The sequence below is a fragment of the Chlamydotis macqueenii genome, chromosome 23 (assembly GCF_036417535.1).
Source record: "Chlamydotis macqueenii isolate bChlMac1 chromosome 23, bChlMac1.mat, whole genome shotgun sequence".
Lineage (NCBI taxonomy): Eukaryota > Metazoa > Chordata > Aves > Otidiformes > Otididae > Chlamydotis > Chlamydotis macqueenii.
The window spans coordinates 1,953,230-1,966,053 of record NC_141578.1 but is presented as its reverse complement, the minus strand read 5'-3'; the positions used below and the strand labels follow the sequence as shown (position 1 = coordinate 1,966,053).

Below are 12,824 nucleotides of genomic sequence, written 5' to 3'. Positions count from 1 at the left end.
ACCTGCTCCAAAGAGGCAGACGTGGAAAGTGTTAGAAATACCCAGAATTGCCTGAAACTCACTCACTCTGCTATGTTCAGATAGCCACACGATGCCACTGCGTGGAGAGGGGTCCAGCCCTCGTTATCTTGCTGGTTCACACTGGCTCCGTTTTCCACAAGGAACTTCACCATGTCCAGGTTCTCATCTATACAGGCCTGAGGGAGAAGGGGAGGGGGGACATCCAGGGGAGGGAAGGATTGGAGAGAAAAGGAAGGAAAGAAAGAAAGAAAAAAAAAATGTCGGTGTTAAATCAAGTGTACAACCTTCATTTGCAGTTACTGGCAGCAGGTAACTCCTGGGCTGTGTTTCCCACACTGTGAGCGTTTCCCACACTGTTAGCTACCTTAAAACTTAAGGTAGCATGAATTTATGAACTAATAAATTAATTTCAGAACTTTCAAAAATTAATTGTAACTCAGAGTCCCCAAGTGGACAACCTCTAAATTTGCTCAAGCTTCACTTCTCACCAATTGATCTGCTTCCTTCCTCTCTCCCACACTGCTATCTCCCTGGGGCGAGGCTGCACTGTAAAGTGATATATCTGTATTAGTTTTAGGTATGGCATCAAATTCCTGTAAGCAAGGCAAGCTATGTATTTATTTAGATTACGCTGTTATCTCTAAATGTCAATGAAATAACATCATAACAATGAACGAAATGAGATCTCACTAGCACAGGGACGAGCAGGGAAAGCATGAGCTCAGGAAGCCTGACTAAAGCAGACCATCTGCATACTGGATGCTGCTCTTTGCAGATGTAACCATAGCAAAAGCAGAATTTCAGAGAAGTTAATAACTTCTTTAGTCAGCCTATCTATTCATTTTCCTGCGTACAACAAAGTACAACTTTCCCTGTCAGCCCTACAGTCCCCGTGAGCTACTGAAGAGAACGACAACCCTTTATTAGCCGCTGTGTTAATTCCAGAGCCTGCATTTACAAAGACTTGCTAGCTTTGAAGCTGTCAGAAGAAAACCTAGCTAGATTTTCAAGCCTCAGCACTTCTGTTGGGTGGAATTCCTCCTTCCTCAAATTCCTGGCTACAGCACGCTCTACACTGCAGTTACAGTTTGCTGGAGGCTGCTATTTAAGGATGAGCTGGCAATGTAATACATACGTCCAAATGTACGTGCCTCAGCTGAGAAGCACCAAGCACGACCAGGAGGCGAAAAGATTGGCTTTTAGCATGTCCATCTACAGGCAGAAACCTTGTTCCTCATTACTGGAGAGGGAATCAGCTTGGTCAAAATTCCTCCAAAATCTCAGCACTCGATCCTTCTGCATAGCTTGATGTGGGCACACCGATCAGTTACGGCAGTCAGATGACTTCCAGATGATCGTTGTTCTAAAACAAGCAACACTGACTAGCCATTCCTCTCCCAGCAAGCAATGAAAATGAAGAAATTGTCTCTAACCAACACCCCCCTCCAAAAAGAGACAATTCTATATTATCTAACACATTCATCTATGCTGCAGTGCTTATGGCAAAGGAGAGGCATGCCCTGCACCAAGACATCCAGCTCCTGTTATTCCTGCTGCAAGTGCAAACCCCACACTAGCCTTTTACCCTGCCAACACAGCTTACTCCTCCACTTGCTTGGTTCACGAGTAGCCATGTAAACGGCTACTTGTGAACTCCAAAAGCAAAAACCTTTTTCCTCTAAGGAAGCATGCTCCAGAAAACAAATTCCTAGTAGCAAACACAGGGTCCATCTATGGCGGTGGGAAAGGACACCCCAGGAGCAGAATCAAGGACCAAAGTCCAGATTGTGCCTATGCTGAAGTGTCCGCATCTTTCCCTGCTCTGTTTTAGACTGGTTTAATCTTACCCTTTGCCAGAAAAGCACAAGCATAATTCTAGAAACAGTCTACTTCAGGGATTGCTCCAAACAGGAACAGATGAGACTGCCCCTGGGTTGGCTCTGTCCACTCTACTCAGTCCATCGACACTCTCCCACCCTCAGGCACAAAACAGCTTCATCCTGTACACCCGGCTCTGGGGGACTTTCTTTAGATTATTGCAGGCACTAGAACTGGGAAAAAACCCAACAATCCAAACCGAAAATATTGGGGACTGAAAAGCATCACACTGAGGCCGGAGCTGTCTCAGGTCCAAGTACGATGGGGTAATACACGGTTAGGTCTCTCTCATCTTATCGATGAGTTATTTACACTTTGACCTGGGAAGACAACCATTACATACCACTTTTTAAATAAAACTGACTTCATCTGAAAGCATATTGCTCCGAGAATAGCCAAGACAAGTTCACCCACGCAGTGGTTTCTTTGGAGCACACTCACTTCTGGCTGACTAAAGAATTATAGCCTCCAAGAAGAATTTTATCAGCACGGCTCTGACAAAGCAGCGAGGTAGACGTTTCACGCCTGTGCATACTTACTGCCCTGCTGCGTTTGTTTGAGCATTACCTGAGGTCTGAGTGCAAGTCTAAATTTAGACTGAAGAATGTCTCTACATTCTGAGCTTTGTATGTATTTGATAGAGAATTATATTTACATTGTTTATCATTCAAACCACCCAAATACACCCACTGCATCTGCACATACTGGGAATCAGCCCAGAAAAAAGACCGGTTCTTGCTCAAGCCACTGGATATACTGGACTCCAAACTTAAATATCTGCTTAGATGCATGAAAGAGCTCCCTCCTTCTTTTAAATTTCTGCTCGTTACTGCTTCGCTGTTCTGCTGGTCCCTGTCTCGCGTGGTTCCTATGGAATGCATGCTAGAAACAGGAGGGATAATGGGATCAAACCCCACCTGTTCCTGCACAGAAATCTGCAGTAACTCGACTCGCCTGGCTTCTGAAGAGATAAAACGGTGACAAAGTGACAAAGCTACATGGGTGCTGACAACAGCAGGCATTCGCTCGCTTCCCCAGGAGAACCATACCGCGCTTATTTCATGCTTGCTGTTTGCATTTGCCGTGAAATAAAGTCAAGCACAAAGGACTCTGTTAAGTCCTTAACAGAGCAGCAAAGCATTCTTTAATATCTAAGAAAACTAACCCTCACTCCACCCTTCTGCATCGACGTATCATGGAAAACTGCGGGGCAAGTTATGTGACCAAGCAATGTGACACTGCTTGGCAAATATTTATTTTAGTATTAGTTAGTGACTAACTAACTAGAAGAATAGAATGAACACGGAACTGAATAACATGAACAGTTTTTTAAGTGACTTGAGACTGTGTTAACACGAGCAAGTACGACTTCTTGCCTGCCTCAGATATCGAAATGCAATAGTTTCTCGCATTTTTGTGATATTACATAATAATACTTATATTGGCCAAGATTTTTAAAAGTGAGGTGGAGAAGGAGTTTCAGAAAATGGCATCTGACAAAACAGAGGTACTGAATAACTCCTGTTCAGTTCTGAAAATCTCACCATCGCATGTAAGAGAGGCACAGGATTATTTGCCCCTCTGTTCAGCCAGACACCCTAAAAGAATGCACCGCTTGTATCTTAACACGCTATGACATATATAACCCATCTTACAGCAATAATTACAAAGCCAACAATTGGGATAATGAGTAAAACTGGTCATTTCTAGAGACTCTCTCATCTTTAAGAGCTTTATAAAACATGTATAAAAGTTATGACAGATTAAACGGCAGCTTTTAGGAGTTGCAGCGTATTTCTGTGTATAAATTTAAAGTATCGACGGATTAACACTTACACGTTGTCATGGAACTCATGGTTGTTGTATGTAACTCAGACTTGTATTAACGGTATTGATAGTTTCATACGTGACACCATTTTACCGTGCTACAAACTAAAGAACAGCAATTCTCACTGTTTAGAGGTACTCAGGACACGCACCTGCCTACCTAACTTTTTTGAGTGTTGACTGCTGACACCCCTCCAGAAGACTTCTGCTGCACGTTTGATTGTGCACATCTGCGAAAATTAAGCACTGCAAAGCACCACACAAGAACAACAGATTCACTGAGATTCAGAGGGCACAGTTCATCTTCGGGCTAAGCCAAATGGGTTACCTGAGGTCACCAGAGGAAGGAGAAGAGGACAAAGAGGAAGTACAAGGGGTAGATGTGTCCTCCTTTAAGTACTATTAATCCTCCAACCTTAAATTTAGGAGAGTGGATAAGTTTAGTAACCTTAAAGGATCTATCGCTATGCAAAGTTCTCCTCTTTTATTTGATGCAGCGTTCCTTGGGAACATTGTAAGAATAACTCCATCGGAGAGCGATATTACAAAGCAGACGCCTGCCCCTCCAGCCCCCAAAGGGAGGAAAGAAAGGTAAAAGTTGGTTGAGAAGTAACGCTGCCTTTTTGGTGACCAATTATTTAATGTGAGGAAACACTCCCACTCATAAATTGCCCTTGAAATCTGCTTTGCATAAAGAAAAATACATACATGGATAGGCTTAATTCTTTCATAGGCACTGCTAACGCTCAGCTCCTTGGTTACACATGTAGAAGAGGCTGAAAGCAAGGTTAACTACAGAGTACGGCATTTTTGTCTCTAAATTTTTAATTCCTTTAATTCCTCTGTAAAAGATAGAATAGAACCTTCAAGGCAATGCAGGAGGGTGGGAGTACACGGTGGCTATCGTTCCCTCTAATCAGAGATCTTCAGCAGGCTAATCTCTTGCCATCCTTGTATTTTTCTTGGCAGTTGGTTAGCTCCAAGTACTGCTGGAACGGCACTAATGTATTACAGTTTGAGCAGTCTTTGATGCAAACTGCCTCCAGTGCCCAGAATTACCCACTAACCACTCAAAGAAAGTTGGCTCATACGATTTAAATCCCGGGCATCGCTGGGCAAGGCTCCATCCACAGCTCATGGTGTTCCTTCAGCTCCTGGCCGCAGACCAGCATTTAGCAGTTTTTCCATAGGGAGGAAGTGCTCAGTTTCTAAAATTTGCAGATACGGCATATTAGCTTCCCCCTCTTAGATAACAGGTGTAGCTCTTTACAGCCAGAGACACTCACTGCATTTGTTTTTTTCGCCAGTAGCTATTGCCAAGGCATTCTTCTTTCAAGCATGAAGTTTACATTACAATAACAAAATGGGGGACACCAGGAAACGTCACAGAACAACTCTGCAAAACTCTGCTCGTCTGGCACGGCTTGTTCAACAGCCAGACAAAATCTGATATTTATCTTGAATTAAACCTCATTATTACGGAAGTATTGTTATATTCCTCAGAGCATACAGAACACACGAGTGTCCCCGAACTTCTGATGACTATCAGCAACGCAACAGCTCCAACTGCCTGCCAAGGTTTTTGGTTTGCTTATCTCCTGGGCATCCCCCATATGACAGAAATCAGCGAGTAACAGGAGCCAGACAGGATGAGACTGAAGGGTTCGGAGGATCAAGAACCGAGCTCCAACAAGGTGTAACAGCAGAACACTGCTCGCTTTCTAGGGGGCACATCACATTTAGCAAACCCCCAGCCTACGACTGGTGTTACATTCCCGCTACAGACAGAATAGCAGCGAGCAGAGCAGCTAAATCACCTGACAAATTCCTAAGAAATTGCTTGGGAGCAGCTGAGTGAGAAGCAAACTCTACCTTTTTGCCTCTACATGGAGAAAGGGGGATGGGTACAAACCTAGAAGAACACAGAAGCCGTGGCAATAATTGCACATCAGCAGTGCTGTCACAGGCACCCACATCAAGGCAACTGTTTTCTCCACAACTTACCCAGTATTACGGTGGTTTAACACAAATACATGAACAACATTCAGTGCAACCGTTTTCAGGCAGAACAGTTCTCGCCAGCATTTCAGCTTCACGTTTCAGCACTACAGCTCCTCAGTGGCACCGGCGCTTCAGCTGCCGTCTACCTGCACAACCGGGTAGCGCTGCGTGCGGTAGCGCATCTAGCGAGGGTGAACTTGGCTGAGAGTACACTGCATTTCTAAATGCAGCCCCATTGAGTAAATATTTAGTTTACAAACAGTATGTCACATTACACAGTGTCATATGATCATGTAATAAAATAGTAGTAGTGTGCACACAAGAGCTTGGAATCAGTCCGCCAGGAAACCTGTAATAACTGCTGTGGTTTTAATTTTGGCTATGTTTAATTCCCTACTGCTCTCTCCTTGGCTGGTTAGGATTTGAGAGAGAGAATCTGTGCGTTTCCTCAAGGTGGAGGAAAGACGCAAGAAGGGAAAAGAAGGCTTCTGCGTTACGTGTTTCTGCTATGAATACATCAGTCTTGTGACACAACCCTATCTCGGTGAGCCCTCTGTGCAGAACAGTGAGTATCTTGTAACCCTACCGTGTCAGATTCTCAGGTAGCAATCTTCATGGTTCCCACATAGAAATCATACTTGGCAGTGCCACTTGTCACACGTAGAAGCAATACGTAAACTAGCTCATTGGACACATGCTGGCTTTTTTAATCAAGCATTAGAGACGTCAGGCCAGCAGAGGCCATGCTTCATCTCTTCTTATCCACTCCTGTATTCATGTCTGGAGTCTCCTAGGAGCATGGTACTTCTTGGCCTCTGCAAAATGCTGCTGTTAAATCAGGCTGCTCATTAAACCCCCCTTATTAATTCTTACACCAGAGTCTCCTCCAACCCAGAAACCAAGTGCTGACACCATCTTCAAAACTCTTTCTACATCCAGCCCTCCCCAACATGGTTTATCTCCCTCTGTTCCCTCACTGATGTCAATTTCTGTAACTCTTAAGTCGAAGTATTAACAAACACTGAGATTCTGAGATTCTTCCATACAACCCTACATCCATGGTATGGCATTCTTACACTGACCTTCAGAACCCTTCTCCATATGTCAGTTTGCCCTGAAAGCCATTTTGTTCTTCCACGTGGTGAAACAGTTTATATTTTAGACTACGAGATCCTCAGAGCAGGGACCATCTGCAATTGTTAAAGAGCACCCAGCTCTCAACACACAACAGCGCCCGGCAGGTAAAGAACAGCGTACTACACCACTGAACCTCTGCTGTCGGAAGGGACCTCAGGAGACTTCCACTCTAACGCCTCTCGCTCAAGGCAGGGTCTACAGTGAATTCTCACCAACTTCCCACCAGGCAGGGATGTGTCTGTGTATGACACGTACGCACGTGCATAAATCTACATAGATACGGAGACACTCATATTTATGCTTTGGAAACCCAGGGAACTTTACGATGGCAGGGGAGGACTAGTTACACAGACCGGTGCCATGTGCCTGCTGCCATTCCGATCCAGAACTGACACACCTCCATCGCTTAGATGCTTTATTTGCCCAAGCCTCGTTTTCTCCTCCCGAGTGATGTTCTCTTGCTAAAAATCTGACCTAGACTCATTTGGGTGGCAGAGGCTCCACCATCCATGAGCTATAAAAGATTCTACACTAGATATGGGGTGACAAAAGTGGGGGTTTTCATACAAACCAAGCAAACCTTTCCTAACACTACCAGTGGGACCATTTTTGACAAGATCAGACAGATCCACAGCACAAACTGATTTAAAAGTTTTCTTTGGGCTAAATGAAGAGCCAGAGAGTCACTGCAGTGAATGCAGGCCATAAAAAGCACTAAACTAAAAGCAGAATGTTTTCTGAGTGCATGCATATGCAGTCTTGAATTCAACCCGAGACCCTCACAACAGCTTACGCAGTTTAAGTCCAGGTCGCCAGGGTCCCTCCTGCCCCAGCCATATGCTCCCACACCTTGCCGTGCACAAGATTTTTCATCCACATGTTCAAAGCACAAAGAAACAGACGTACCCAGAGAGTGTTGCCTGTCTAAGCCAGGTGGGATGTATTACTCTCGCAGTACCTGTCCTTCCCACTGCCTGTAGACCAGCATAAACCCATTTACAACAGGATGAGATGAATCCTCAATGACTTACAGCAGTCACATGAGAAACCTCCAAGAGCCAAGATCTACCAAGCTGCTCCTTAACCCAAGGCTTGAGATGGTTTTCTTTACCACAATATGATTAGTGCAACTAGAGCTTTTTGAGGAGTTTTAGAAATGGTTAAAGAGTTACTGCAATCAGAGGATGGCACTGATACCAGCAGCAACATTAACTGTTAATACACTGGGCTGGAAGAATTAGCAGGCCAGTTAGGTCAGGCTGTCACAACACATAGGTCACAGTCAAAGGGATTAAATGCCAAGACTTACTTCTCTACTGTTCTCCTGTCATAAGGCTAAAATATATGGAACACGTTTAGCCAGGAGATGAAGGGAGTCAATCTTCCACTGAATGCAAAGTAAAAGTAAATACATGATGTCAACATATACTGCAAACCAGCCAGAGCTCCACAAACGAAGGCAAGCCCGATGACAGCTGAACAGCATCAGGGTTAAATCTGGGAACACAGAGAGAGGAGTTCACAGAAAACAAAGAGAAAAGCACTCCCAAAATAGCCTTGCAACTGTCACCACTAGCGATTGTCAGCACTGGAAGGTATGACCTTGCCATTGTGTCTCACGATCACAGCTCCACTCTTAAGGGGGCATTTGTCAGAACCAGCCCTACCAAAAATTCCACTTTCAAGTGTTCCTGTATCTCTGGCAGCAGGGATTTCGGGAACAACAAACAGCTCTTAGTGCTGCTCCTGCAAAAACACGGAGCTTTTGCATCTCCCCTTCTCTCTTCTCAGCCTCAGGGTTCAGGATGTCCTTATGACTACTATACCCTGCGCAGGCAATTCTGTACCACGAACCCAGTTTTACAATCTTTGTGCTTTAAAATCCTTGTGCAAATCTAACTCTGAAACAATTGTATTAGGACCAGCAGAAAGAGGTAAATTCTGTTCTACAGAGAGCAGGGGGAAAGGGAGGGAAATGAGATTAAAAGGCTATTATTCACTTTCTCGTCTGATTAATTAGCTATGTTGCTTCATTTTTTAACAGCAGTTGAGTCATACTTCTCATGTAAGCAGGAAAAGAGATATGGATTATGTCAGATTTTTCCATTGGAAAACAACCCACAACAACTAGAAGTACTCAGCAGTATCCATGCCAGTCATCAAAAGAAACCAACAACAAATCTCTTGCAACGATTAGCACAACAAAAAACCCAGTAGAGCACAAGGGAAGAGAGGAATACGTGCAAAGGCATAATTATTTCATGAACGTAGTGTTTTCAAGATGAAATAGCAGCACGAAATGTCAGGCAGAGAACTGCTTTGAATAGAAGCCACATTTTGAAACTCTCCACGCCTTCACATACGCACTAGGGACAGCAACTTATTGACAAGGAGGTAGATGTAAATATCTACTGCACTAGACTACAGACAGCTCAGCTAAATGTCTGTGAAATTCTTTGTAATTATCAGGACTTCTGCTTTAGCTATGCAGCAACGGTATTGCCGGTGAACGCTGAAGCACCGCGCTTCACCACTGGCTGGTACGTTATCTGCTTTCACCGTGATAGCCCTCAGCATGCCAAAGCTTCCAACTCTGCTTCTTTAGGATAAACAGGAACCATCGCTGCAAAGAAAGAGAAGGTCAGGCGGACACACGCTCTGTGGTACCAAAATGGGAGGAAAATTGGGAGAAAGCTAAACTGCCCTGCTTTTACTTCTGCTAGGACGACAGGCACGGGCATGTAGGATTGCCATCTTTTTGCAACACCCTCATTTAACATTTCTAATCAAACAGCATCTTGGCAAATCTAGAAAGATCAGCAAGGACCACAGATGCAAGCATTTCATTATGCAAACAGGGATCAACCCCTTAAGCCAGCCCCTCCACCTCAATATTACGTGTCCAGCAACACACACGTAATCCACCTCCCGTTCAAACAGGGCCCAGCACAGTGATTTCCCACTTCCACAGGGCTGTTCCTCTGCAGGCGATGCACTGGTTTGCCATTTACATTTACAGACCAGAACACATAGCTCTGATTAAATCAGAGACAGGCCATGTGGCATTGACTTTAAAAACCCAATCTAGATTATCATTTCACTCCTTTCCTTTTCATCACCTTCAGCCCCCTAATTCCAATATGATTTTTAATACCCATTATTACAACAGCAGTTGGAGGCTAATACTTTGTACCATCTGAGAAGAGCTTGAAAGGAGTCCAGTACCTGATCAACTGCCAACACTAAAAATAAAGTCTTTCTGTCACTAAAAAGCAGGGACTGCCAGTTTTCTAATGGTGTAGAGCAGCATTAGCTTTTCAAGTCTCACCAGTTTAGTCATTCTGACCACTAAGTATGTCATTTCTCTCCCACTCAGCCAGTGCTCTCTGACACTGCATCAAGACAGTATATATAAAATCTTGCCCTTAAATTACTGAAATTTTAGTTCCTGCCTGAAATAACTCTACACTTCATAATTAGAAATCTCACAAGCATTTTACTCCTATGTGGAAAATGGAAATTTAGCTACTGCGGGTTTGCTTAGCAAAGAAGTGTTCTACTAACAGGCCCCTTGCTCTCCAGCTACATCAGTGGGTAATACTGTACCTACATAACACAGTTCCTAAAGGCATTTTTACAATGCAAGCAAAATATATATGTGGTTTCTGCCATCACCTATATTGCATAAACATATTCTAAATTTCCAAGATGCAACCTCAGATCAGCTTCAGCCAAACTAATGTGGCCTCCTGCAGCCGAGGAGATCCCTTGTCTTGAACGATCACTGGAGGTTGCAGAGCAGTGTGGTAAGGCCAATGCCAAATGAAGACTAACTTTGTCAATAACGGAGAAAAAATAACACCACTTTTCAGCTCACTTGGCAACTCTACTCCATTCGCACCATGCCTGCTAGAAGGGCGAGATGGAGCAGCAAACAATCCTCCATGGGAAGAGCCCCTCTAGGTCTTCTCCTAACTGGTCAGAGACATGGAAAAACAGCTGCAAATGATTTTAGCTCCAGCTTGGCAAACTAACAGTGAGATTTGTGTTACCTAACTATAGACCTCAAAGGCAGACAGAGAAATCTCCGCTGGTCACTTCAGGCTTTCTTTAGTCTCTCCCGTGGTAGGACTTTGCAGCAGGCTCTGCTGGCTGAAGCCAGGACTGCCTTCATCCTGCCCTGCCTTACACCTGGCCAGGAAGGGGCATTGATACTCAGCTGATACCCCAAGTAAGCAGATCCAGGAGCTAAACCAGCTCACAGTGGGACCAGACAAGCACTTACACTGGTATGAAAAGTATACGACACAAGCAGCAGGAACGGCAGGACTGAGATAGTCTTAAGCTGCATGCAACCATTCACTTGGACATCTTGCTTATGTCAAGACAGACAGCTCATGCCACGTATGGCCCAGGGAAAATTTGTTTTTTTTTCAACACAGAAAGCAACAAAGTCACTCCAGGGCTGGTATCGCTTTCATAGAAACCAACTTTTCCTTACAGACGCCAAAGCTGGTGTAGGGGAAGCATCATGAGCTCCTGCGAACACAAATAAGCGCCCAATTAGCACTGAGGAAGGGTGAAGATGATGAAAAGAGTGGCTATATACAGAAATACCTCAACATGACTGCAAATGAAAAGAAAGAGGAAATTCCTTCGGTGGACGCATAAACAGTTCATTTAGAAGCAGAATGTTAGGCTCCTGGTTTTTGTGCACATCACTGTCTTGTGGCCACATCAGGTTTTGTTCCAAGATCTGAATCTCACCTTTGTGGCCAGAAAAAAAAAGTTGGTTTATAAAAAGAAAAACATACACTCAATTCTACTTCCTCACTCTCACTGCCAACTCTGCAGTGCTTGGGAAAATGTACATTTTCTTCTTCGCAGTTACAGATTCAGACGGCTAAATATTCTCCAAGCACCAGTCCTGCCTGCTCCTAGGGGCTCAGCAAAAATCGTCCCTAGAGAGATCTGTAGCAGCTTGCTCAGTCATCTTCCAGTCCTGTGCAACCCAGAGCCTTCACATTCAAGCAAACAAGTGTTTTTTCTGAGGCTTCTCATTCCTCCTGCCCACCACCTGAACAAGAGACCGGTATCCACCATGGCTGAACTGCCACGAAGTGTCGTTGTTCCCAGAAGGAACTGGCAGCACTTTCATCACAGAACACAAAATTTTAGTTGAACCGTAGCACAATGGAGCAGACAGAGTATGTTGGATAAAGAAGTCTTTCTAGAAAGTGATTCCACATTTTTTCCTGACAGGAGCATAACTAAAATTTTGCAGTCATCTGTGTCTCCAGTGATATCACTTGGATTTGCAACATCACTTAAGATGGTGCAGCTTTAAGGCAATGCTTTCTTCTAAATGCTAGTGAAATCTTGATTTAATTTGCTATTATAGCAGAACTTAAGCTATATGTTTTCTTAAAACATAGCAAAAAAAAAAAAAGCCTACCTAAACACAGCAAGTAAGGTCTGGACTATGGCTTACATTTGAGTGACAGGTGAAGGAGTTCACAGTCCTAGACAGAGTCTGCACATCTCTTTGGTAACAAACTTCTCAAGAATTCCCAACACTGCAAAAAGACATGTGCTCGATCTACCTTCGAGAATCTCATTTGCATGAGTTTTCAAGTGTCAGCTACACTTTCAGGAAGAGTTCATTTGAATTTGCCCTTATTCACAGGAGAAAAAAAGAAGGAAAAAACCTCACACCACTATTATGGCTGCTCAATCCATAGGAAAGTGTCTTTGTTGTTTTCGGTTGTTTTTTTTTTAATCCTGTGGGAAATAAAAAGCAAATCTCAGCATGGCCACCAGTAACAAAATCATTTACTGATGGCTTCTGAGCATCACCCCCATGCCGCCAGCAGCAGTCCAAACAGAGGTCAGGGGCTCTGTTCTGGTGATGCCCATGGAAAAAAATGAGGTGGTGGCAAATATGACACCGGGAACAAGTG

At 44.0% G+C, this 12,824-nt stretch overlaps 1 protein-coding gene across 6 annotated transcripts in view; it reads right to left on the bottom strand.

The window, feature by feature from the left end:
* The window catches only part of PPP1R12B (protein phosphatase 1 regulatory subunit 12B), a 125,754-nt gene that overhangs the window by 94,092 nt on the left and 18,838 nt on the right, over positions 1-12,824 (bottom strand). For all 6 annotated transcript variants that reach the window (XM_086765488.1, XM_086765486.1, XM_086765487.1 and 3 more), the window contains exon 2: positions 67-197. In XM_086765488.1, coding sequence (XP_086621614.1) covers positions 67-197 — 131 coding nt within the window. The remainder of the gene's footprint in view (positions 1-66; positions 198-12,824) is intronic.